General features: G+C 37.6%; 1 protein-coding gene and 1 long non-coding RNA gene across 4 annotated transcripts in view; one reads left to right on the top strand and one right to left on the bottom strand.

Moving 5' to 3' along the window:
• Nucleotides 1–27308, top strand: part of SHANK2 (SH3 and multiple ankyrin repeat domains 2) — a 129900-nt gene that overhangs the window by 85176 nt on the left and 17416 nt on the right. For 2 of the 3 annotated variants that reach the window (XM_072422091.1, XM_072422090.1), the window contains exons 5-7: nucleotides 16131–16266; nucleotides 18413–18493; nucleotides 27175–27305. In XM_072422091.1, the coding sequence (XP_072278192.1) occupies nucleotides 16131–16266; nucleotides 18413–18493; nucleotides 27175–27305 (348 nt within the window). The remainder of the gene's footprint in view (nucleotides 1–16130; nucleotides 16267–18412; nucleotides 18494–27174; nucleotides 27306–27308) is intronic. The other variant, XM_072422092.1, reaches the window with a different exon arrangement.
• Nucleotides 25174–25758, bottom strand: LOC140338055 (uncharacterized). The gene is made up of 2 exons (XR_011922172.1): nucleotides 25606–25758; nucleotides 25174–25335 (listed from the first exon to the last, which is right to left on the bottom strand). It is a non-coding gene; the product is annotated as an uncharacterized lncRNA (long non-coding RNA).

The following is a 27308-nucleotide window of genomic DNA, read 5'->3' as shown; positions in this document are numbered from 1 at the left end:
GACTCTAATCATGCAGCACTTTTTTATTAAACGTCCTCATGGATGATTCATTACCTATTCAGTGGTATTAATAATTCATGTTGGTGAAAAGCCATTTTGCCTGCAGGTTATCTGCACCTCGCTGCACAGCAGTAAGCAGAATGTGGGAAATTCAGCTACTAAAATCACAAATATTTTTTTACAGTACAGTGTTCTCCCCAGACCCCTTTAGCTGGGTGCACCACCCGGCACTTTTTAGTAACCACCCGGCTGTTTTAGGGTGGTTACTGAAGAGTTGGGTCATAATACAGGGGCCATCACCCACCTACAATTTCTTCCCACCAGGCTCAAAATAATTCTGGGTTGAACACTGCAGTAGTACAAGGGCAGATTCTGAGAAAGAAGGCCAACTTTAACATTTAAAAAAAAGTTTATAATTACTTCCAATTTAACACTGCAAATTTGTAAAATACCTATTTATAAACTCTAGGACTGTGTGCTTTTGGCACAAAGTACTTCTGCTGAAAATACTTTGGGCTTGATTTATTAAAGCTCTCCAAGGCAAGAGAAAATAGACTAACATGGGAGATCCAGCAAACCCTGGAATACTTTGCTATTAGTTGGCAAATGTTTTCAATCCTGGAGCAGATTCACTCCATGTTTGCTAAATCATCCAGGTCAAACTGTATTTTTAGTGATAGGGTTACATTAGGGACAGGTGGTAGTATACGCCACAATTACTGACTTTTCTTTAGAGCCACCTCATGATTATTCAGTGATGATACCTATAATAGCACTGGTCAACAAAAATTTAGTTTTGAGAATCATCAGAAACCACAGCAAATTTCTCTAAATCAGTTTTTCGAGCACATTTCAGATCTGTTTTCAGTTTTTCTCTAACATGCACAGTTCCTGAGTTTTGAGTACTATTATGGTTAACATTGTACGTGCATGTATTTTGTACTAAAACTTATAAAAAAAAAAAGGAAAATAAGGCACACTGTGGTATAGATCTACTGAATAGTGTCAGTCAGGTACCATTGTTTCTTCAGAAATGCTTAGAGTATGATTTTTTTGTGTACTCTTTGTCTGGATTGTCGCGGTACAGCATCCAGCAGTAGTCAGCCATCATACTTTTATTCCAGAAACCTTGGTAGCAATGCTCTATTTAACTGAATGTCCTGGTGAAAACTTTCTCCTTGTTTGTCACTCACCATACCAAGATTTTCCGGGAAGAATTCTAGATGTGAGTGCAAGAAATGTATTTTTAATGACATGCGACAACCCAGTGTCCGGTATGAATCAAGCAGATTCTGAACTCCTTCCTTGTATGCAGGAGACTTATGGTTGCCCAGGAAATTTTCACACAGCCACTTTAATCCTTCCCAAGCTTCTAGCTTGGCTGCTGAGAGAGATTGTTTGAAAACATCATCCTGCAAAACAGACTTGATCTGTGGCCCTATAAATATCCCTTCCTTCATTTTTGCAGTGCTTATGTTTGGAAACTTCTCAACAAGCTACTAAAAACCCATGGAGTTTGAATTACCCATGGCCTTTACAAGGTTCTTCATCAAGACTAACTTGATATGAAGAGGTGGCAGGAATAATTTATGCGGATCAGCCAGAGGCATAAACTTGACCCTGCTTGTTCCGGGCTTAAAGGAACCCCTTGGTAGCCAATCACACTTGACATAATGGTCTCCCGTAGATCGGGCATAGGAAACAGCAATATTTTGTGAATCCTCCTTGCATTCCCAGCAGCAAGCCAATGACCTTTAGATCCCCACAGATGTTCCACTGATGTGTTTTATACTGGATTGCTTCAAGTAGTAACTGAATGTTGTCATAGGACAACATAGGTTAGCGGAATGGGCAATCGGTAAACTTGGTTTGGAATTACCATTATGCAGCAAGAGTGCTTTCGAGCTTCTTTTGGAGGAATCAATGAGGATACGCAACTCAGATGGAACATGCTCTTGTGACAAACTGTTAAAGAGTGCATTTATATCATGACAGTACCACAGTGAGCCATCACTAGGGAAGAACGTTGTCAAGTTATGATTTTGTTTTCTGTAATGAGTTACAGTTACACCCTTTTCAAGAAAGTGCTACTTTTTAAGATTTGAAGCAAGAAGTTCTGCTTTGTCTTTGGAGAGATTTTGATCACGAACGAGATCATTCAGCTCTGGTTATGTAAAGGTCTCTGGTTCTGAATCTTTATCGGCCAAGTAGTCAGGATCAGATGATTCAGGGTTGTAACTGGCTGCAGCTCCAGCGCATTCCTCATGCCCTTCTACAGAAGCAAATCCATCATGTGGCGGTACCAGAACTGGCAATGGATCATCATGGGGAACAGGCATAATTGCAGAATCGAGGCTGGGATATACAATTTTGTGCTTAGTTTTACCTGAGAATCCACTTTTGCTGATGCAGCAAAAATAGCAGTCCATCAGATGGTCTTGCTGATTTAGCCAGTCATGCTGTCCGTTGGAACAACTTGTATAGATGACATGTGGAGTCCAGGATTTATCCTGGCCACCTAGTGGACAGCCGAAGTACAATTTGTTAGTCTTTACACAGAGTGGCAGTGTGGTTACACACATTCCTTTATGCCTAGGAACTATACCCAAGGTTGGGGCCCTGCATGTCCCATGTCACTCAGGGTTGTCCATAGGAAATTAATAGGGGCTGTAGTGAGCTGCTGAGTACCTCTTGCTGCCACTTTCAAATATTCAACCTCAGTTTATCACTGTAAAGCCTAAACTGTGTGTGCTGTTACAAAAAACTTCTCTACTCACTTCTAGTGGCTAAATGAAGCAACAATAGCACAAAGGAAAGGCGGTAGCGTGCTGCTGAGAAAGGTAGTGTTAGGTGAAGGTATGTGATTTGCCAGGCATGAGAAGAACACTGGTTCACTTTAAGCAATAATCTTCTTCTGGAATTTAATGCAGGGATTATACTGTTTGGCAGTGTAACATGTTTAGCCAATTCTGTTTAGCCTACATCTGTTTGGCTTATTTTATACTATAATTGTAACATGCTATAATTCCAGACATATTTTTTTCCCCAGTCCTTTAACTGATGTTGTTGATAGAATCTCCTAAATAAACCAAATATTATTTAAATGCTGGCTTAAATGGATTTTGTTCTGCTTTTTTCTGTAATTTTGGAAGGCGTTGGAACTGGGAAGCTTCTAAATCCTGGCAGGGGTGCTCTAAAAATACACATTAATGTGTGTCTATATTTATATTTAATAGCTCCCTGTTTGTCTTTAACCACTCATCATGAGAACTTTTACTGACCCAACTCTCTAATGATGTAAAACTGCTATGTAGCTTGATATAGATTTTTCTTCAGCTTGAAGTCATTCTCATATTTATGATTTTCAGGAAACCATGTCATGGGTCATTGCGTGAATCAAACCAAGGCCAGCTCAGTATAGGGACCTTGGCTATGATAGAGGACCCTAGGTTTTAAAACTCACACAGCAACAGGAATATGTAATGTGTACATGAAAGCTCCTAACTGTGTTTCCAGATGTATTTTGCATAGTACCGTTTTATTATATATTAAAGAAGCCATTATGAGGGCAGCTTGGGAAAAGGGCCCAGTTGACCTTGATTGGGCCGAAGTGTTTCTCGTACCTGACGTATCATGAACAGCCCCCGGGCTGCTTAAACCAGGACATGAACATAACCTTTCTTATCAAAGCCTGCATCCTCTCTGATGGGGACTATTGCTGAATCCCACTGTCTTACTCCTAAGAAGATATATTATTATTACCATTTACAACATATACTTGCAAATTGCTTGCAAATTACTTTTGGTTTGGTAATATATGACACTCACCACTGAGATGTAACCATTTAGCACCATAAATGGTGCAACAGCAGCCTGATTTGCCTTTGATCGTTTTAATTAGACCTCTTCTCTGCTAAATAGACCATACAGTTTTTCAAACAACAAAAACCTGAGGAAGCCACTTTTTGGCAAAACGCATCAGGACGTACATGACCACAATAGGTCCTAGATTATGTACTTAATTATTACTGTATAAAGCTAGGAAACAATGTCTAGTATGTACATTCTACCCTTGTGACTATATAAGAGGAATTAGGATGAAATGACAATTTTTGTATCTTTAAAATTATGTATGGTTCGACATCGCAAAAATACATAATTACTATTTGCTTTGAAGACAGACTCAAACCTATTTCTTTCTACCCACTAATCTTCAACGTACTATGAATTAATAGAGGTGGCTCAACCTATTTCAAGGAAAGGAAAGAACCAACTTTCACTACAAAAAAAAGTATTTGATAAAGTAAGGGGTTTCCTCTTCCACTTAACTGTTTTTAAATGAGGGATGACTTTTTATGATCCTATAAAGACCTAGCTGGTCTGGATTTTTAGCACTCCCCTTAATGCCTCCATCCCCTGCAGGACCATCTCTGCTTCCTCCAAGAAGGCGGAGGCTGCGAGCCCCTAGAAAGCATATCGGTAACTGTGCCATCATGCAAAATTTTTTAGGAAGAAGAGGAAAACATTTCAAAAGTATTGTTCAAGATTGCTGTCTGTTTAGGTTATGTGCCATTGGAGTGTCAACCTTTCTAGAGGGATTAGATTATATAAAAAGAATGAATGGTCAAGAGTATTTTTTTGCATGGTGTTATTTTTCTTTTATTGCTACCTTCCTCTTATTGTGTGTAGAACTGTGGTGTCAGAATTGTAGTACAGATATGGTACATTATCTGGCTCTTTGAAACATCTTTCTCTGCTTGTATGTTAGGGGCTTTTCTCTTTCCTTAAAAAATAACGTATTATTTGTAAAGTGTTCATTCATCCTGTATCATTAGGTTATATAGATCTAATGGGTGTTTGTCGTTTTTGTCATGCTTCTTTGGAATATGTTTTCTTTGTTGGATGTACAACATGTTTTGTCATCACGGTCATCTCTTTCTTTCTTTAAATTAAAAATAACTTTGAATAAAACGCCTATTCTGCCATAAAATAACATATCAAGAAACATCAGGCAGGTGTCTACTCTTGGTGAGTTGCAAGCACTTACATCCTGAATGAATGAGAGCAGTGGCATGTACTGGCACTGGTTCCTGCTTTTTTATGCCAGTTTTATTTCATACCATTGCAAAGCTGTAATCTCCCTCACTTATAGCTAATGTATTCACATAACAGTACTGTACAGGAAAATATGACATTATTTAAGAGTAATAAAGCATAGAATATTCTGTGTCTTGTTAAACTCGTGAGTTAGAGCAGAACAGATTACTGCTGCAATTTGGAATAACTGCAGATGTGCAGACTATTTGTCAAAATGCTCAGGCCCTCCTCTGTGTGCCATTCGGCACAGGACTAGATGAGTATCAGAGGGATAATTAGTCACTGTTCTCAGTCAGTGTGATCAGTAAGATCTCTAGTTTGTGTACAGTGGGTTACTGAGAGCGGACCCAGAGGACCAGCCTCATCAATGTACCGCACTCGCTTCATTTCACTGCTTCTTTTGTTTAGCAGATGAAAACAAAGTTCAATGATCCTTGTGACATTCAGAATAAGGATTTTAAGAGGAACTATACTCAAAAAACAAAACAAAAACACACTTCCCTTCAATCCCGCAGGGCAGTCCTATCACTCTGTGGGTGTCCAGCCTCCATCTTCTCTTTCAGGTTCTTCATCCTACAGCACCCAACCCAGGCGCGAGATCAGGTGACGTAGGATGAAAAAAAGATTTGCCGAGCTCACTGCAAATTTTGAGATCTGCAAATTTTTCTCTTTGAGCAAAAAAGCTCCTGCGCATGTCCAAGATATTTGGGCATGCACAGAAGCAGCGCCTAGGAGCCTCCAAGGATGCCTGATGTTGGTATCTAGATGGCCTAGGGGAGAAAAAAAATAAAAATCTGTCCCTGACTGTGATGTCAAAAGCCTAACAGTGTACACCGACCCTATTATGGTAAGTATTGTGCATCAAAGCACTATGATAAAGTAAAGTAAATATTAGCAATTTTTCCAATGTTCGGGCAAGTTGTAATTTAAAAATGACCATTTCTGCAAGTACTTTGTTACCCTTAGCAGAGGGAACCTCAATAATAAAAAAATAATAATGGGGTCTAAACCATTTGTTTTTGCTACCAAAAAAAAAAATTACTCCCAGCTTCATACACTTTTTGTTCTCATAGGTACTTATGTCTGGGTGAGAAATCTCTTATATATACCTTTAACCATATTTTACTAATCAAGTAATCTTACCTTAGCAGAAGGTAGGCCATACAAAAAAAACGTTTTAAGCCACAAAGTCCTGTTTGTGCATTTTCCTGATCCTGGTTTTGTATGAAATAGTCATTCCTAACTTGAGGATGAGCCCCAATTGGACACTGTGATATCTGCTCTTAGATGGGGCATTTGTTGTAAACCTTTAAATGTCTTATAGTTCTCTATAGTTTCACTCTACAGAAAAAATTGTATTGTTTGCTATTGATTTGCTTATCATTATGTTTTGCCATAATATTATTAGTTTTCTGTGAGCTATTGACATAATTCCGTATAAATCACACAATGGGATTCTTCTATAATAACACAGGGACCCTGATTTATTAAAGCTACCCAAGGCTGGAGAGGATACATTTTCATCAGCGAAGCTGGGTGATCCAGCTAACCTGGAATGGATTTCTTCAGTCATTTGCTAGCGAATGTTTGGAATCCTGGACTAGATCCATTCCAGGTTTGCTGGATCACTCAGCTTTACTGATAAAAATGTATCCTCCCCAGCCTTGGCTAGCTTTAATATATCAGGCCCATTCCCTGCCGCTTGCCAAAGGTGGTAAGGCAGCCTTTACAAAGCAGTTAAAGGAAGGGTAGGGATTAAGGACTTTTCCATATTGTAAAATAATCTAATACTAACCAGCTTTAAAGGACTGTAAAAGGTTGTAGGAGTGCCTGTGCTTTTCAGTTAGAGAAAACCCACTGCCACAGTCATACCTTTTAATGGCAAACTAAAAATGTATACATATAAAAATACTTTGGAAACACTAGAGGGTCTGTTTCTACATTATAGTTGGACCATTAAGGGATCTGTTTATAAGATATTGAATGTAAATTGAGATATATTTATTCAATGTAATTCCTTAGCCCCATTGTGTCTCCTAAAATCTATCTTGCAGCTTGTTCTTTCACTCCTCCCATCAGTTATGAGAATGGTGGCAGATGATTAAAATAAACATAAAAAAGCTCCAGATGTAGCCATGACATCTGAACAGATTTACAGCACAGGACAGTTTTGTCTTCTAAAGCATGCAAGAGGAAACACTTGTACTGCGCTAGCTGATGGATGGCTGAAACCTTTCCACTGACATTCACTCTCTCATTCACTGTCTCATGCGGACACTGTGCCACTCTTCTGATGGAGAAAAGGTTATTAGGTATCTTTCTAGATGTACACTGCAAAAAGAAATTAGACACGGCTGTCAAAAATATCCATACTACCTTTCCCATGATCCTCATTGAATCGGTGCCAGATGTTTAGAGAGGTGCTAACGAGAACAAGAATACTCTCTTGTTCAGAATTATACTTGTCATGTCACATTTTGGTAAGGGCATGCTATAGTCTTTTCTTTTTCTTTTAATTCTAACTTTTATTGTATATATGTGTATATTTATTTTATTTGTAATAACATAGCTAATATATATTATTTAAATGGGGCAGCAATGTTCCAAAAATTTTCTTTTCAGAGTTACATTAACCGCAAGTTGTAATCACAATATATATCCAGTGGTGATCCACATGATCTCTATTATTGCAAAATTGCTAGATGTTTCCTACTAGGTAAAGAATAAAGGAGTTTATGGCAAACACCCAATTGACATTTTTGCAGCTCTTTTTACTCCAATAGCAGTGCAGAGTGGGGTCATTGCCAGTCACTTTTCAGGATAGAGCACCATGATGACAATATAACCTCTTAGACTACAGATTGGGTTCATAGGAAATGTTGAGAATGACAGATGTGTCATTCCTTTGGAAAATGACTAGCTGTGCTGGATCGAGGAGGTGGCCTTGGACAGCTCGGGTGCATGGAGAGAGAAACTTTATTTTTCCACAAACTGTAATAAGTAAAAATCAGTTTTTTTAAGAATACTTTTTTATTGTTTGATTTAGAATTGGAGGCACATTTTTCTGCTACTCTGGTACAGCAATTTGTGAAAGATATAGGCCTGATATAACAAGCCTTCCTTCTAATGTAAGGTTCGCTATAAGCAGTTCACCCTCCTATTCACATCCTTGCTTATAGCATCCCTATTGGATAATAAATCATGATTATCACTACTGGCTAATGAACATGAGATGATCTAGGTAGTAGCAAAATGGAATCAGGAAGCAGTAATGCAGGTAAAACAAGACAAAAAGCAGAGTTATCTTAAATACTACTGTAGGAATGTATGTCACAGAAAAATAATAAATCATGTGGCAGAGAAAACAGCAAACATTTGTTTCAGTTATTCCTTTAGCTGTTTGACTGGGGCTCCACTTTAAAACCTGAAATCGTGAAACTTTGCCAAATCTTTCTTGAAGATGCTTCCTATTGAGAATGTTTTCTTCAGACACTATGTATTTGGTGTGGAGAATGCTTCACATGCCACTTGGCATATTGTATTCCTAAATCACTAAGGGAGCTGTCCAGGGTCCTGCTGAGGATTTTTGATTAGTGTTGTAAAGTAGATTTTTACACTGCAGAGATGATTTATAGAGCTTGTACAATGTATAAATGCAGTTTCACAGCTAGACTCCCATTAGCTAAGCCTCAACTCTCATTTTACTAGGTAGATTTCTAACACCGAACTGATTTGTATAGTCAGCACAGACATCTTTCCTGTCCTCAGTTTTTGTTTTATGGTGGGTTTACTTAGAAAGCCTGGATTTACTTCCTACATCTTATCTACACCTATTGCTCCAACCTATCTGCACCCCATCCTAAAATGCCACTATTGTGATGTAATTCACCTTGATCAGCTCTTTGCCAAGTAATGTGATTATAGTAACAATTCTGTAATCGGTCTCATCTCTGGGGTACAGTTTGTGCTGCAATTAGCCTTGCACTTAAGCTGCATACTTATTCTGGTTAGTGATTCAGAAAGTATTAAAATCAGAGGATCAGAACACCTACCAGGGTAGCTGAATTTGTTAAGAAACCAGGTCAAAATGGCAGCTTATATCCCCTCTTAGTATTCTAATTTTTGAAACAATGCACATCTACATTATATGGTAGATTTCTATTTTATTGTCTGACTTCACTGCTGAATGTTTAATATCAGTTTTAGGTGGACATATTTTGTTAATGTGCTCAGTTCTTGCATCATGTTGGCAAATGTATTTAATTTAGGTTGGCGATTCATGTGTTATTGTGTTTTGATGCTGCTAAAATAGGATCAGGTTCAGTTTGAGGTGCACTAGGATGTTGTGGCCATTAAAAAAAAAGGGTTGCTCTAACACCTAACATGGAACATTCTGTAGGTATTTGGGGGTCAGTCATTTTTTTTGTAAAAGATAAAGCTTTCAACTTCTCCAATGTGGTAATGTATTTTAACCCTAGGTCCCGTTCACCATGCTTGTGCACAATAACATACATATAAGCATACAGAGGTCCACATAAACCACATTTTTTAAAACAGTTGACGACTGTTTTAAAACAGTGGAAAGGTGTTGGTACTCTTTTTATTAGAGTTACCAAAATAAGGGGTTCAGCTGCTCTCATATAAAATTTTAACAGTTTATTGTATAGCACAAAAAAATAAAAGTATACTTTTCATGTGTTAAGTGTTCACATCTTGATCATAAAGACTGATAGTTTGGTGCAAAGTTTTTAGTTAACCTGCATTTATGAGAAAATCTCGGGTTCCAGCGTGTTTTGCTATTCAGCTTGTTCAGGGGAGGAGATTGATATACCACATAGGTGTTAGAGTGCAGAATGATACTAGTAAGGTAACAGCTGGAAGATTCTTAAAGGGGTTTGTTAGGGGTCCAAGTCTCAGTCCAGAGAAGTAAGCTAATACCTTGAATGTACTGTTCATTTAAATTTCTTTCGTTCATACAAAGGATTTATTGTTACTCCATGACATTTTTTTTTTACAGTAAAACATTGGAAAATGAATCGGGTAAACTGTTAAGGTAAAATTTTACGCTTATAGCTTTTCCTGGAGTGTTCAGTGTTAAGACAATTCCGCTGGATGCTCCAACAACAGTCAGCCATCATATGTACATTCCATCTACCCCAATACTGTCCTCCCATGACCTTCAAATCTTGTTGGAATCGTTCACCTTGCTCATCACTGACTGCACCAAGGTTTTCTGGGAAGTTAGAAAGATGGCTATGCAGAAAATGTATCTTGATGCTCATATTGCAACCAAGCATTTTGTAGCTGTCCAAGAGTTTCTGGACAATTTCTGTGTAATTATTTGCTCGCCTGTTTCCAAGAAAGTCCTTGACAATGGCTTTGAATGATAACCAAGCATTCTTTTCGACTTCTGACATTGTCCTGATGAAGTGTTCATCTTTGGTGAGCTGCCGAATCTGTGGACCATCAAACACAGCAGCCTTTATTTTTTCCAATGACAAGCTAGGAAATGCCAAACTGAGGTACTTGAAACAGTCTCCTTCAGTTGGCAAAGCTTTAAGAAGCAAGAAGGAAGCATACCATTTTAAGGTCAACACAGATGACCCAATTGTGTTGGTGATATTGCAACAACTCAATGACTCTCTTTATGTCTGCATATTCTTTACAAAGAGAAACTGAATGGCCAATTGGGACTGACCCAAAAATATTGCCATTGTGAAGGAGGACACACTTAAAGCTACACTTTGAGCTATGAATAGTCGCTATTCAGTTGAGTTATAGATTGGAATTCCCTATTCCTCCAATAAACCAGGTATGTTATGGCAATACACAAAGCCACTGTCAGTCCTAAAGCACTGCAGAAATGCAGTTTCTCGGTTTCAAAAGTACAATACCTTTGTTCCTTTTTCAAGTAAGTTTTTCTCACGCAATCTTGATGCTATGAGTTCTGAAGCCTTCTTCGATAGTCCCGAATCACGTCCCAAATCCCTTACAAACAGAGTCTGCTTCAATTTCAAACTCTTTATCATTGTTGTCACCTAGTTCATCACCATAATCATGTTCTTCAAGAGAGGGTAGTGTAACAAAAACCGCCACTGGGATTTCATGTGAATAAGCCACTGGATGTATAGCCGATGGTAGACTAGGATAATCTATGTTACATTTATTTTTCTTGGTATATCCTGAAGTTTTCACTATATGAAAGTAACAGTCACTGAAATGATCTTCTGGCTTTCGCCAAAACATAGGTATACCAAATGGCATCTTACCACATGTTCCCTTTGTCCACATCCATAAACCCTCAACACACTGTTTGCACACCTTATGAGGGGCCCAAGACTTATCTTGATCACCAAGTTTAACATTGAAATATGCCAAATAGGCTTGTTTAACAAATGTGCTGATGTTCGCCCTTTGACTGGGAATGGTGAAACTTCTACAGATAAAACAAAATGAATCAGTGTTGTTTAGGCACTTACTACAAGAAACAGCAGAGCCAGACAGGATCTGAAAGAAAGGAAATACGTGTGTAAGTAGAAAAATAGATTTTCCCTATTCACTACGTAGAGCAGCGCACAACCTCTGACCACACTGTCTTGCGTGTAAATGAATAGCCTATACAAATCCACGCTACAGTAAGCACATTAATATAAGTGGTAGAAAAAAACCTGAAAACTAACTGCACTTTCAGAATCAGCATACATATTTTAGTGTAAATAAGCTTAAAAATTGAAGTCAACCAAAATTTTGTTCAAAATAGTTCCCCAGTGTAATGTTTCAGTTAGAACATAAGGTTATCCTTACTGAGCTTCAGATACTTTGTGTCGGATAAGGGGCAGTATGTCAGCAATACCATTCAGTGGGGTTGCCTTCTAAAGGTCCAGAGCGCTGTTCAGCAGAACTGCAGGGGAAGGATTACCTGCCTGGAGAGCACCTACTTAAGGAACACCACAAAGTAAAACTAACTGTAAAGGAGGAAAATTAATTCTAAATGCCTGAACAAATGAACACTGCACACATAAATATACATGTTCAAAATATTAAAAAGGTTACCTTTTGTTTTGTTTTTTAATCTCCGGATTTCTCTAGTAATATATTAATAACATTGCCCCCATAGAATTTACATATCTATACATTCACTTTTTCATTGTTCCAAAGCGTGGTAGCGGCTGCCAAATCACAATTTGTGTTTGTAATTTTTTTCTGTAGATTAGTATGTTTAACTTTATTGTGATTAAGATTTTCACTGTCATAAAATGTCTTGACTTGGCAGATAATATGAAGTGATGTAATGTGGTAGATCATGAGACTTAAGCTGCGTACACACTGCCAATTTTTGTCGTTGGAAAGGATCTTTCACGATCCTTTCCAACGACAAGGGAGTGCACGATGCATGAACGGTGCTGTACATACAGCACCGTTCATGCTCTATGGAGAGGGGAGGGGGAGAGCGACGGAGCGGCACCCTGCTGCGCGCTCTCCCCTTCCCTTTCATTAGGATCGGCTGTCGTCCATCGTCCATGGATCCGGCAGGTCGGTCGTCCGGACGATGGACGACACCGACTGTACACACGGCAGATTTTCGCCCGATAATTGGCCGATGCCGATTATCGGGCGATAAAAATCTGACGTGTGTACGTAGCTTTAGATTGTTGTATTGATGTTTAATAAAACAATAAATAGTTGAGGGAATTGGTTACATGTGTTTATAGATTACTGCTATACAATAGATCGGTGGAATAATAATCATGCATATGATTTTCAGCTATAAATGGGATATAATGCTTTTGCAGAGGGCCATCTGTCTACCTATTATGTGCAAAATTTACTTACCATTCTGAGCAGAACCCCACTTAAACTGCTGCATATATTTTCTACTTTTTGCATTTGTTGTTACTTGCTGGCAAACATGTAGCATAGGTAATATATACAGTTCTTTGCCTAGGTATTTACACTTTAATTATATTGTATATTATTACAAAATATCCAAAACAGATTTATGTGTAATTTTTACATTTTAATGTAAAAAATGACAGAAGAATAATTAAAAATACATCTTAAACCCTAGCATCTACCTACACTGTGCAGTTGAGTCTGCTTGCAAGATTTGGAACCTTATCTTACCTAGGATCTTGCTGGAAGGCCCAGTGACATTACACACAATCATAGGGTGTAACGTTTGCTGATTTCTGATTCTTTTTTCCTAATGTTTGATATTTTCTTTACATGCAAAGCTGTTTCTTACCACAAAAATCCAATTATTTTTGTAGCACCTAAGGTAATTGCACAATAAAACAGACATTTGTTGGGTGCAAAAAATCCAGCCTCAAAGTCATTATACTTGCATACGGAATGCTTCAGTTTTTGCCCATTCCTCCTGGCACAGTTACATAGTTAAGCTGAAAAAAGACATAAGTCCATCAAGTTCAACCACTAGCGAAATAACATATCCCAGATATAAAACCCTATAAGACAAAGTTGGTCCAGAGGAAAGCAAAAAAAAACCCTGGTACAATTTGCTTCAACAGGAGAAAAAAATTCCTTCATGATTCCATGAGGCAATCGGATGTTCCCTGGATCAACAGTCTTTGTTATTTTTACTTTAAATTCCTAATACCCAGTTATATTCTGTGCTTCTAGAAAATCATCCAGCCTTTTCCTAAAGCAATCTATAGTAGTTGCTGAAACTACTTCCTGAGGGAGCCGATTCCACATTTTCACAGACCTTACAGTGAAGAATCCCTTCCTTATCCACAGCTTAAACTTCTTTTCCTCCTGACGCAGAGCACCCTCTTGTTCTTTGTAACGATCCTAAAGTGAATAATTGGGAAGAGAGTTCTCTATATGGACTGTTTATATATATATTCATACATGGTGATTATATCCCCCCTTAAACGTCTCTTCTCAAGGGAGAATAGATTCAGTTCAGCTAATCTCTCCTCATAGCTGAGCTCCTCCATTCCTTTTATTCATTTAGTTGCCCTTCTCTGCACTTTCTCCAATTCCACAATGTCCTTTTTGTGAACTGGACTGCAAATTCCAGATGAGGTCTGACCAATGCTTTGTACAGGGGCAGGATAAGGTCTTCCTCTCTGCAGTCTATTCCTCTTTTAATACAAGAAATTACATTACTAGCTTTAGATATTGCAGCTTGGCATTGCATGCTGTTATTAAGTCTATGATCTACCATAACCACCAGATCCTTTTCTATTTCTGACTCCCCCAAATGTATTCCCCCTAGGCAGTATGAAGCATGCATGTTGTTAGCCCCCAAGTGCATAACTTTACATTTATCTTTATTAAATGTAATTTGCCACTTGCCAGTACATCCAGGTCTCCTTGTAGATTATAGATATCCTGTATAGACTTAATTCCATTACATAGTTTGGTGTCATCTGCAAACACAGAGATGGTACTTTTATTCCCAAACTCTATATCATTTATAAAGATGGTAAACGGGAGGTCCCAACACTGAACCCTGGGGTACATCACTAATAACCTTGGACCATTCAGAGTATGAATCATTAATCACTACTCTCTGGATGCGATCTTTAAGCCAGTTCTCTATCCATTTACAGAATGACTTTTCAAAACCTTTTGACCCTAACTTGCATGGGGTACAGTGTCAAATGCTTTTGCAAAGTCCAAGTACACTAAATCAATTGCTATTCCACTGTCTACCTGTTTACTTACTTCCTCATAAAAGAGAGTAAATTTGTTTGACAACTTCGGTCTTTCTTGAAGCCATGCTGACTATGAGTTATAATATTATTTTCTAGCAGAAACTCCTCTTTGTGGTCCTTTATCAAACTCTTTAGGAACTTTCCAACTATAGACGTTAAACTAACCGGTCTGTAGTTACCTGATAATGACTTTGCTCCCTTTTTTAAGATAGGAACCACATTGGCCTTACGCCAATCCATCGGTACGTTGCCAGTGACTGAAGAGTCTCTAAAAATTTGAAATATTGGCTTTGAAATAACAGCTCAGCTTTTTGAGGACACATGGATGTACTCCATCAGGTCCTGGTGCCTTGTCAACCTTAGATTTTTCCATCTGTTTCTCAGTCATATCAATTTTGAGCCGATGTGACTCATTTAAGGCAGTGACATTGCTATTATGAATTTGGACTTGAGCTCTGCCATTTTTTATTTGTGTACACAGAGCTTAAAAAAGTGTTCAGTAAATCTGCCTTTTCATTATCCCCAGTTACCAACTCAGAGACATCCTTTAAGGGGCCTACATGCTCAGATCTGATCTTTTTGCTATTATTATATTTAAAAAAAATAGTGGGGTTTGCCTTACTTTCCTTTGCAATCTTTCTTTCATCTTTTGTTATATTCTTTACATTTTTTCAAACAATGAAGGTGATCCTTCATTTTTATATTTTTGGAATGTCCTTTTCTTGTTGCTTATGTTTTTTTAACATCAGCTGTGAGCCACATAGGTTTTAATTTTATCCTTTTAAAATGTATTACCTATTGGAATATATTTTTGACCATTTTTTTAGATTAGCAAGAACACATAAAAAAGGATTGCTTTTAAGTGTGTCCTGCAAAAAGTTTTAACACCTAGTTGTAAATAGAGTTTGAAAGGGTTAGAACCTTTTTAGATCTTTAGTTTGCATGAGATGGATTTTCCTTATGTAATGCTTGAAACCAGTCTACTGCAGGATAGAAGGGGGTTAACTTTAGGTGAAATGCACCTGTCAGATGTGCTCTGAATGGTCTCCTCAGTGAACAAACACAGGTTCTAACAAAGCTACACATAGCAATAATAAAACACAGTAAAAGGTAACTATTTGTCACTCTAACTCAAATTGGATTTTTTTGTATTGTCATGCAGTTTTTTTTATTTGAAAAAGATAGCAGTTATTGTGAACATGCAAATAAGTATTTCCGCAAATGGTTTGCCACTTTCTTTTTTTTCAGATATCTCTGCACACTATACAGCATGCTACATGTTGCTCCCTTGCTTGTTAAGTAAAGGTTATCCTGTAAACAGAGGTGTAATATTGTTCTGGTTCTCTGCAGGTGAACAATGAAAATGTGGTTAAAGTCGGCCATCGGCAAGTGGTTAACATGATAAGACAAGGAGGCAATCACCTCGTTCTGAAAGTTGTGACAGTGACCAGAAGCCTAGATCCGGATGATACAGCCAGAAAAAAAGGTACTGTGTTGCTTTCCGTGTCATTCATACATTACTTCCCTATACAGATCACTTTTCACTTGGCTCATTTTCCCTGAGCTCCATACATTTTTTGTCAATAGCAAATCCCTATGTTATATATCATTTTTTCTTCTAAACTCGTGCCATTCCTCACCATTGCAACACATTGGCTAGTCCTTTGGACATTTTAAAATGAAAACAAACTTCATAACCTTTCAACATTTAGTCTGGAGCGCTGAACTCCTTTATTTCCACATGTCAGAATAGTAATTTGGTTGCTGTCTTTGGGGACTTGTTTTTTAAGATGCATTTATTTAAAGCTGTCAGTCTCAAACATCACTACTTAGTAAGTGAATATCAGTTCCCTGATGGTGAATGCTAGTTCCAAATTAGTGGCAAATTACATAGTAAAGGAAATAAAACCTCAACACCACCATTAAAAAGACATCTCCAATAGCACTTTGCTGGTTGCTTTGAAAGCTGGATCAATTCAAAATGGATATACTATTTGTAGACGGGTACAAGCTAACCTATTACATGTTGTACTGTATCTCTTGGGTTCTGTGGGTAAAGCACTACTAGATTTAATCTGGTTGCTGTGGATTTGGTTTCCAGTATCTATCTCAGAATGTGGCTTCTAAGGAATACCAGCATTGTATTTCAGACTGGAGTGTAGTTACTTTTATTCCTTTTTTTAATTACACTGCAAATCTTGTTTTTTTTCTGCATTATTTTTATTTTGTTTTTGGGTTGCGTTTCCAAAGCCTCCTTCTGTGAGATTCACTATGGCAACAAGCAGGAACACGCAGCTTACATTCCATAGCAGAGAAGAATAATGTAAGCAATACACAGAGCACACCAGGGAAATCAATTCTTCATGACCACTACAAGGATTATTATGGCAAATTTTATCCACCACAAACCCAGCTGGACAACACCGCAGAGAGTGCAGTCATCAGCCCCAAGGAGTGCTCAACTCCTACCCTGTTCACACCAGCTGCAATTCACCTGAAATTGTGAAAGCTTTCTTCCATTTTTCAGTTGATGTAATGAAGGACATTGAACACGTGTATTGTCACCTTCATTATTCATGACTTCTGCTGCTCTAAAATCTCAATAGATTACGGGCTGATTGTACGAGATATTTTAGATCCACCCATAACTATGTAGTGCAAGGGCCTCTCTAATTGGATACCATTTTAAAATGACCAGAAAATAATGACTGTATGCTAAGATTGCAAGCTGCTTACTCCAGCAGCAGCAGATTTCCCCTTTTGGATTTCCTTTGCTTTGCTGAAAATGGCAGAAATTAAGCAATTGCCCACAAAAAATGGTCCTCTCTGCACACACACTCTACATCCTGATTACATGATATCCTTTATATTTACAATGGATATAAAACAAGTTAATTTTAGTAGGAAACTAATACTGCATACTTGTAAATCCAGTGGAGTTTGTAATGTGTGTGGCCAGAAATCCGAACAACTGTGAGAGCAAAAAAACTAAAATGTATACAATCGTAGGTCATAGGCATTTTTTTTAGAGTCGGACTAAAAATAATTTTTTTAATTACTGCTTGGAATTTTACTTATATCCAGAACTTTGTTAGAGAGAGCTTTGCCCTCCCTTACTGTCTCGGTGACAATGATAACACCAGACCAGAGTCACCAGAGTGATAAAATCCTTTACTACAATAAAAAAAAAAAAGCATTTATATAAATAAGGGTGAGAGTATTAAAGTCTGTTAAACTTGACTGCAGATTGCTTAAAATGTCCACAAAAGATACAATTTGATTATGCAATTTGCTGTCAAATTACTAGCTTTCATGTAGCATAAAGTGGGTGAATTTAAAGTGCACATACAGTTAAAACTTTTGGCTAGAGTACAAGAAAGGTTAGAAGCTCGGACTAGTTTCTCCTGGCAAACTGGGTCTTCGTTAGTAAAATTTATCCTCACTTGCTGTCCTCCTGACAACCAATAGTTCACCACACTAAAAATGTGGACTAGTCTCAAACAGCAACACAGAGGACCATGCTTTATCCACCAACATTTTGTTTGTTGCCGTCTTGTGTCTGAAGTCATCTCATCAATATTCTCTGTTATACTTTTGAATTATAAGTGTGTATCCTTCTTTTTAATGCAAAGCCCCTCCACCTCCAAAGCGGGCTCCCACCACTGCACTGTCCTTGCGGTCTAAGTCTATGACCTCAGAGTTGGAAGAACTTGGTAAGGGTGTTTCTGTGTTGTCATGCAAAGTGTTGGGGTGGGCAAAAGCTTGATTGTTTATAAATGAAGCATTCTGATGCCCGGCCTGGTTATGGTGCACGTCCTTGCATGACTTTCCAACATTCTCAGTGTGCCTCATGTTTGTGAAGTGCATTTGCTGGCCTCAGAGAATGTGCTTTAAAGGCGATGCCCTCTTTGTGTTGTGTCTCTCAATGCATAGTTTATTTGGCCTACTTTGTTCTAATTTTTCTCTCATCTTAAATTCATGGGCCTTCTCAGCAGTGGATAAAGGTAAGATGTACAGGATCTAAAGATTAAGACTGTGATTTTTTTTTTTTATTCAGGCCGGGTATAGAAGCAACCAAGATTGACTTTAAGGCAGCAAGTTGTGTGGCCAAGCCACTTTTTCCCCCCCATACTAAGTCACCACTGCTGTTCTTTTCAAAGCCATTTGGCAAGTAGTGTCTATTCACATGGTTGTCACATAGCTGCCTGGAAGGGGATCCTAAATTTACCACTGGTCACTTAGATTAAAAAAGCAGATGTCCTAATTTTCACCTTGCAGGAAACTGTAAAGTAAGGGCATTGCTAAGATTGTGAAAGATCTAGGGGAGTAATGAAGATGGTTAACTGTATGGCTACGTACACACGTCAGATGATTCTCGTCTGATAATCACCTCAAGGCTGATATCGGATGAGAATCTGGCGTTGTTCATCTTCTGAATGACCATCCTGGTGAACCCATGGACGAGGAACGATCGTAATGAAAATGAAGGGGAGAGAGTGCAGCGGGGTGCCGCTCCGTCATTCTCCCCTCTCTGTCATTCTCCACTCCCCATAGAGCAGAATGGCGTTGTATGTACAGCGCTCGTTCACGCATTGTGCAGCTGTTGATCGTGAACGATCCTTTTCAACGACAGTTATTACACGTGTGTACATAGCCTATGTGTAACCAAGTCCTGCAAACAGTTTTGAGGGGCTTCAAGCTTCACAGGAAATAAAATATGTGCCTACTCATTAAAGAATGGCATACATACGAAACAATCCTGGTTTCCACACAAACTAATTACTGTGCTATAGGTAAAGTCTCACAGACAGCTCTGTCTAGGGATTGTTTTTAAACGGTTTGTAATGTAAAGGACAGAAGTGAGGAAAAAGGTATGTAGAGTGCTTGAAATATGAGTAAATAACACAGAGGGCAGGAGTCAGGGTTAAGCAATGCAGAGGTCAGGTATAACACATGGTTCAATGGGCGAGAATAACAGAGAGTATGTAACGCATAGTGCACTGGCCCCTACTTCTATTTTTATTCCTCTTTGGAGGCTAATATGCCTCATCACTGGGGAGGGGGTCTACTGTTCCTGGTGGCTAGTGAGGTTTTCACAGTTGTCCACTGGGCAACACCTTTGCTTTCTCCTTTTCACTTCTCAGTCCTATTCTGGGCTGCCACAGTTAGTGCACTGGAAAACCAGTGCCCCTCTTCCATACCACAATCTGCCCTTGTACTGCACTGAGAAGAACAATTATATAGTATCTAAAAAAAATCCAGTAGTTTAAGGCTCTATTTGAAAGTTCTAAAAGACTTACCAAGTTCATAGTTCTCAATGTGTTTCATAGAATAAGTCTGTTTCATCAGGGGATATGTAGTTTGATAAGAACAAAAAAATATTTTGTACAATGTATGAAAGAGGAGATATAGTATTTTTGTTTTAGAAGGTGGCACCCATTGCTTTCAAAAGGATAGTTATGTTACTACTTGTTTACAGCCTGTGTTACAATAATAAGACAGCCTGGAATTTACCCCTTCAAACTGAGGGTTTAGCGATAGTCCGTCCACATGTTTGACTTAAATTTAAAAAAAAAAGAGTTTAGCAGGCTTAGTCCCCTATACCAGATTTCCAAAGCAGCTGAAGATTTCATGTTTTTAGGAAGTACAAATCCCATTTTTCAAGGGATTCTAAGGACATCAAGCAACTGGCTAAACATTGCATTGAATAATGCTCATTATAGCAGGCTGAAGAGGATAACCTGAACAAATGTATTACAGTTGACTCTCTAGTACACTTTTGTTGTGAATACTTAACTACAAAATGACTTAAAAGCATTGAATTATAAATATCACTCCCTGATTACACCAATCTTCCTTTGAGTTAATAATTGTTGCAGAATTACCAAATGATGGATGCAGACTGATGCGTGATGTAGCATGTATTAGGAAATAGAACTGTTACTTTCAGCTTGCTAAAGTGACAATATAAATCCCTTAGTGTTTATAATCTTAGTGTAATCTATCATCTAGTTAAAGTAAATGTGAACAGTTTTTTTTGTAAATTTTACACAAGTAACAGTATTTTCTCCCATCATACTTGTGATTGGTGTCTGATGTGTATTGTGGTCATGTAATAGCTGCACTTTAGAGTCTGGTCTGTAATTGAAGTGTGTTAACTGACAGCTAACAGGTCAATAATGAACAGATTTCAGGTAACCTCTGACCCCTAAGATCCAAGCTTAGTAAAAGTTTAGACAAAGTTAGTACTAAAGTATAAAACTGCACAGTTAGATCTTTCTAAAGTAAACCTGTATCCAGGCTATGGATATTGAGGTATTTACATACTTTTAACAAGTATTGGACACAAAAAACACCTTTCTCATACAGAGTAGGTTCTCAAGTTAAAGTCCAAGAATAGCGAAGGAAAATGTTTAATTGAAATCAGTTTACACACTAATATACTTTACAATAGGGTTTTGGAGTTTTTTTCAATGTTTATAAATATTTTTAGTGTAAATTTGACAATTGCTCTTTTTCTTCTTACTTGCAAGCTTCTGTACGGAAAAAGAAGGGTAAGGGAAAATGCTACTTTTTGTTTATTACTCCAAAACTTTTTCCCTTTCCTTTTAGGAACTACCCCTGAGGGCTTAGTGTCTGGGTCATTGGGATATTGCTAATCTTTTGTAATGTTTAACTTTTGTGTCTTTCTTCTCATAGTTTTGGGATAATAATTTTCTTTCCAGGTTTATATGTGATCAAAAAGAAAAGTAGTACATTCATCAAATTGATTCACTTTGTTAAGCAGCGCATGAGTAAATGTATTAAATAAGATAAACACGCATTCTGATCATGAAGACTAGGCTTGTTTCTCTTCTATAGCCTGAGGAGGGCAGATATTGCTGATGCAAGACATAGAACGACATGGTTAGAATGAATTAATGTTTTATCAAAAAGTGGTGGCCATTCCTACATAGTTCAAGTATTTTGTGCAGTGTCTTGGACATGAATGTACTGGGCTTGGGGGTAGAGGTAATACATTATTTGGTGTAAGAAGATCTGTTGCATGCACCTTGCCCATCTCTACAATTAAACTGTGCACATCTGAAGAGATGCAAATGATTTCTTCTTTGGTATAATTTATGTAGTAAGATATTTTTTTGCTGGCAAATGTATGAGGAAATTGGCAGACAAATATAGGCAAACAGTTGTAAACATGTTACAAAAATTTGCAGGTATTTAAATTTATTATGGTCTCAACATTTGTTTGGTTCAGAAAAATTCTAATTATTGTCTTTTTTTGCTGTAATATATTTTACTTACTTTGTCATGTAAAACAGTGCATATTTATATTTAAGTTTTGTTTTAGCGTTTCATGATCTTTTCATGCTTGACAAGCATGTTATAGGGATTGCACTTATTTTTTCACTTTACTACAGGCAGAAATTACATTATGTCAAATTTGGATTTTCTTAACTAAAGTTAGTGTGCCATTACTCACATGTCCTAAGATTGGTTTACTGTTCTTCAAATAGTTGTAATGTCATTATTTTGAGAAATGAGCAAAGCCTTAATAATATTTCTTGACCATAGCGCTACCAGAGGTAGGCAGTCTTAAAGCAGAACTAAATCTGTGTGTCTCACCGATTCGCATTTCAGCTTAAGGTGCCACCATTTTCCTTCTCTTCTTCCTCTTCCGTACAATCTTGACCAATCTTGATTGATTATGCTAGGCTGACATAACTCCCATGTGTCTGTTCATTCATCCCAGCACACTCAAGGGAAGCCGGTTTTCCTTGGTAACCAAAGCTGACAAAGCATTCGAATCTCAGCTTTGACTTAAGAAACCTTCGGGCCATCAGGCAGGTAAGACACATTGCAGAAAGGACATTGCCTGTCCCCTGTCTGCAATAATAACCTGCCTGATCATTCAAACTAAAAAGTGGAACTTTAGAGAGCCAGAAATGCACATATGCCACATGTAACAAATTTTACCCTCCATGGCTGTTGTTAGGCAATCCATTTTCCAAGCCCATTCTAAATAAGCACATGATAAAGAAAAAAACAAAAAAAAAAAAACGGTTAAAAAGCTAACCTGCAGTAAAAAAAAAAAATTATACCCGTCAAAGGGATCATTTACACTGAACAAAACCACCTTTTGTTTTTGTTTTATCATATATTCAGTTTCAATAGCCAAGGTGCATAAAAGTCTAAAAAAAAAGTGCACCTGTGCAAGGGCGATAGATATTTAACTATTTATTCTTATCATTTCTGTAAGTCAAGCCATTCTTTACTTTTCTACCTGCTTATAAAGTGAAATTATTCACAGGTAAAGAAATACCAACAAATACACTACTGTACAGTTATTAACAACTTATATTTTTAAATCAGATAATCAGTTAGAGCTCTGGCAGACTGCAGTGATCTGCTCTTGTGTAGCAAAAAATAAACATTAAAAAATATTTACATAACTGTTTGAACTTTAAAGAAATACATTTCGACACAATGCTCTTATAGACCCAAAGCTGAGTAAAGCCTTTAAAGATATTTTTACTGTTTGTTCAGCATATGTAAATACTTTTGTGTATGTGATCTTGGCCCAGGTTCATTTTAAAAGTTAATCACATTAGAAAAGAAATAGGACCCACTATAAAGCATATATAAAAATGGAATGAAGTTCTGCAGACATAAACTAACTGAATTATGTAAGGCAGAATCCACATCACTCCCAGGAAGCTGCAATATCAATGATCACAATAAGCCCGGCATCAGATACATGAAATACATAGATATATCAGTGTAATATATTGTCTAGTGGGAGATTTTATTCAAGCCATGGAAGGGAGGTGACTGAACTCTGCAGCCTGCTCGGTAATACAGAAATGTTTCACTAGGGATTGTGGTTTATTTCCAGGATGGGTGATTGATTCACATGTGGAAAGATTGAATTAGCCCTGTTATATGCTAGACATTTGTTCTCGGGGGCTCTTTAGATGGATGTTCATGTTGGCGTCATCAGTTTCTGCTGTCTTCTGAGCTTAGCCTTTTATTTCACAGTTGTTCCTCCATGTGTAAAAAGAAATGTCTTGTAAAATGCTGAATATTCAATGGCTGCCTGCTTCTGGGGAACTTCTTAAAAACAAACCGTTTTAGTGGTTTGATATTTTGAGTGCACTTTAACAATGTGTATAATAAGATGTAATTAAAACTGGTCAAAATGTATGTAATCTTTTTACGTCAATTAGACTACTGATTAGATAAAAACATTGAACTGATCTAACAAAAAAAAACAAAAAACAGGGCGAGATATTGTTACAAAATCAATCAAATATTGAATGAGGAGATTGTACATAATCCTTTCCGTAGTCATTAGTAGGAATAAGTTGTAATATTGATCAGGAATAATTTTGAGAAAACTCCCATAGTATATACCTTGCAAAACCTCTCTAAAGGTCTCTAAACCTATATCTAAATTTTTTAATTGCACTTACCTGTCCTCGCTGTGTTGCAGCCCCAGCCATCTTCACCCAACACAATTCTCTTCCTGGTATCAGGTCTTCGACCATATTAAATGGCTAGGTCAGGGTATCTGGCATATCACAGCAGCATGTGCAGCTCAGTGTACCTCCAGAAGTTGGTTAACAGGCAGGCAAGTATGTTTTACTGCAGAAGGGACATCATCTGCAATCCCTTTTGCAATAAAAATCCTGCCTGTTTCTGATTTGTATAGTTCCACTTTAATTTCTCATTAAGTTTAGTGTAGATATACATGTACATATAAAGTTAGTACAGTACATTTTAATAATGCACCTAGCATTGGTTGGTTATGTTTATATCCTAGTTATTTATTACCCATGGTATTCCCGGCATTCATTGTAACGTTGTGATTGGTTGTTGCGAAGTAGGCAGCCAATCATAGGAGTTAGCAGTAATTTTCAACTGCAGCCATAAAGTTAAGTGATAGATTTAATCATTTTTGCAACTAATAAAGTATTACTCTGTGATAATCAGAATTAGATTAGCTCTTAGATTATCAGAATTATAAACTTTAAATCTTTGGGAAAAATTTGCAAATGACTCATATTTTATCTCAAGAATTGGTAGGGAACCTTTTGCCACTGGTAAAACCTGGGAGAGAATGTCAAGGTGGCAGCTATAAATAATTGTAGTTAAGAGTCCAAGGAACTCATTTAATCTGACTTGAAAGGCAAAATGCAGAGTTGAGATCCCAATCCCAATCACATCCCAAATACACAGCGACTCATTGGTGAGTTCTGCTAAAAGTAAAAGGAATTTTTCTCATTTATTGTTTCAATGCATTTTACCAATGTTGAAAATGTGCTTAGAAGAAGCCTACAATGTTGGATAAATGAGTTATGGTTCAGTGCAGAAAAAACAAATTCATAACAACCACTGGTCCATTTCTTCCTGTTTTATTTGATCCAGAAACATGACTTTGTCCTGCAGAACATAGATTTAGTAAAGGGTCTTTAGAAGTTTCTGCCTGATGGAAGTTTCAGTGTATGCCTGCTTGTCTTTACCTCCAGAAATAAGTATAGCGTTGGCCAATCCTTTGCTGGAAAAATAAGCCGGAGATTAGTGGCTGACTAATAAGTGACTGGTGCTCTTTTAATCCATTGCTTGGCTGAGACAGGCTTTGCTTTATAATGCTTTATATTCTTTGCGCGTTTCTGCTTTTCCCATCATTCGCCGGGCCTTACAGCAAACCCATTGCAGACAGGAAAAATTGTCAAAGCAGGTAAAGAGCAAACAGTTATAATTGCACTGTAAACCAAAGTCAGGCAGAAACCAACTGTATTCTTTGTAAGTATTTAATATTACTTACCCACGTTGTTCTCTTGAGGACTATGTACAGACTGCTGTTTCTCTTGCCCAAGAGTGTGACAGTATGACTATTCAGAGAAGTGGATTTATTCAATCTGGAAAAAAAAATTGCTTAAAGTTTTCTTGAACTTTTATCAGTCTAATGCCTTATACATATAATCACCTAAACAGAGCATCTGATACACATGTTTAATTTGAAAGCTGAAATGATCAATTGCCATTACAATATGCTACAATCTAGAGAGGTCTGACATGATGGCATAATCTGACACTTCAGTTTTTAGTGGTCTGAGATGTAGGCAGGGGTTGACCACATGAAAGGTAAGAAATCTACCAAATGCAAATCACCCACAAAAAAATCTGACACTTCAGTTTTTAGTGGTCTGAGATGTAGGCAGGGGTTGACCACATGAAAGGTAAGAAATCTACCAAATGCAAATCACCCACAAAAAACTTGCAAACCCCACTCTGTCAAGTTTAAAAATTAAGTAAATAGGAGATTGAGGAGAAGAACAGTAAGACTCCCTTGCTTTTCATCTTGTAGGAGAACAGCTATTGGAAGTTTGTTTGTTTTTTATCTTTAATCTCTCAGATTGATGTTGCTCTCACAGTAGGTGACATCTACATTCCCCTGTAGCCATAAGTTTGTTCATTTCAGTTGATTCTGAAACCAGGTAAAATGGCAAGTACTCCACTGATGTAATAATAGAAACTTTGTACCAAAAAATGTTGCCTAGTTGGGAATAGTTTGCATTTTTGTGTTAGAAGTTTTTATGGCATGTTTGCCATCTTTAGTATCAGTATCCTGTAATGTTCTGACTTGCCAAAGTTTGAAAACAAATACCCAAATCCTCAATACAGTTGCACTCTAGGAAGTCCAGTCTGTACATTGTCCTCAATAACAGACCCATTCAATAAGGCAAGTTGCAGGATTATAGCTTCTAAAAAAAAGTGCAATCCCATACATCTTCAAAGAATCACTTGGAGGGATAGATCTAGAAAAAATGTCAACAAAAGGGTCATTTTTTGCCAATAAATTAGACAAATATTGCATTGCAACTGCAAATGAATAATTAGGAATAGTAAAAATAATTGATGGACGTATTTCTCCTACTAGGTCTTCATTGCTTTCTGCAACACTTTATGTAAATCCAGAGGCTATGGGGAACTTTGTATGAAACAAGTTTGCACAAGACATGTCTTTCAAAATGACTCCTCCACTTTCCTTACACATCTCAGGAGGGCTGTACTTCAATAGTAGGAATGTTTATGCTAAAGGTTTTCTCTCCATTTCTGTGTAGATGTTCATCTTTCAGATGTTGAGTGTTTGAAGAGGAGGATTGTAATTCGCGTTCCACTAAGTAAAGATCACATGCATGTAGGCTTAAAACAAACTCATGCATGCTCCATGCAGAGAATATAGCTTGCACGCCTGAAGAATGCTACTGCCGTGCTTTATTACCAACAAACCAACTTCAGTTTTACTCATTTGACTGCATTTTACAAAGTTTGATATTTTCAGCTGGTATTAAGGGTTCTTTTGGAAGATGAACTTGCAATCTCATTGCAGATAAAAATGAAGACTCAACCCCAATAGGCAAGCCTTTAAGACCAGCGGACAACGTGCCAGTAGATTCCAGGGTGGCTACAATTAAGCAGCGCCCAACAAGCAGATGCTTCCCTCCTGCTACAGAAGCCAATGTG

The sequence above is a fragment of the Pyxicephalus adspersus genome, chromosome 9 (assembly GCF_032062135.1).
Source record: "Pyxicephalus adspersus chromosome 9, UCB_Pads_2.0, whole genome shotgun sequence".
Lineage (NCBI taxonomy): Eukaryota > Metazoa > Chordata > Amphibia > Anura > Pyxicephalidae > Pyxicephalus > Pyxicephalus adspersus.
This window is presented reverse-complemented; position numbering and strand designations above follow the sequence as displayed.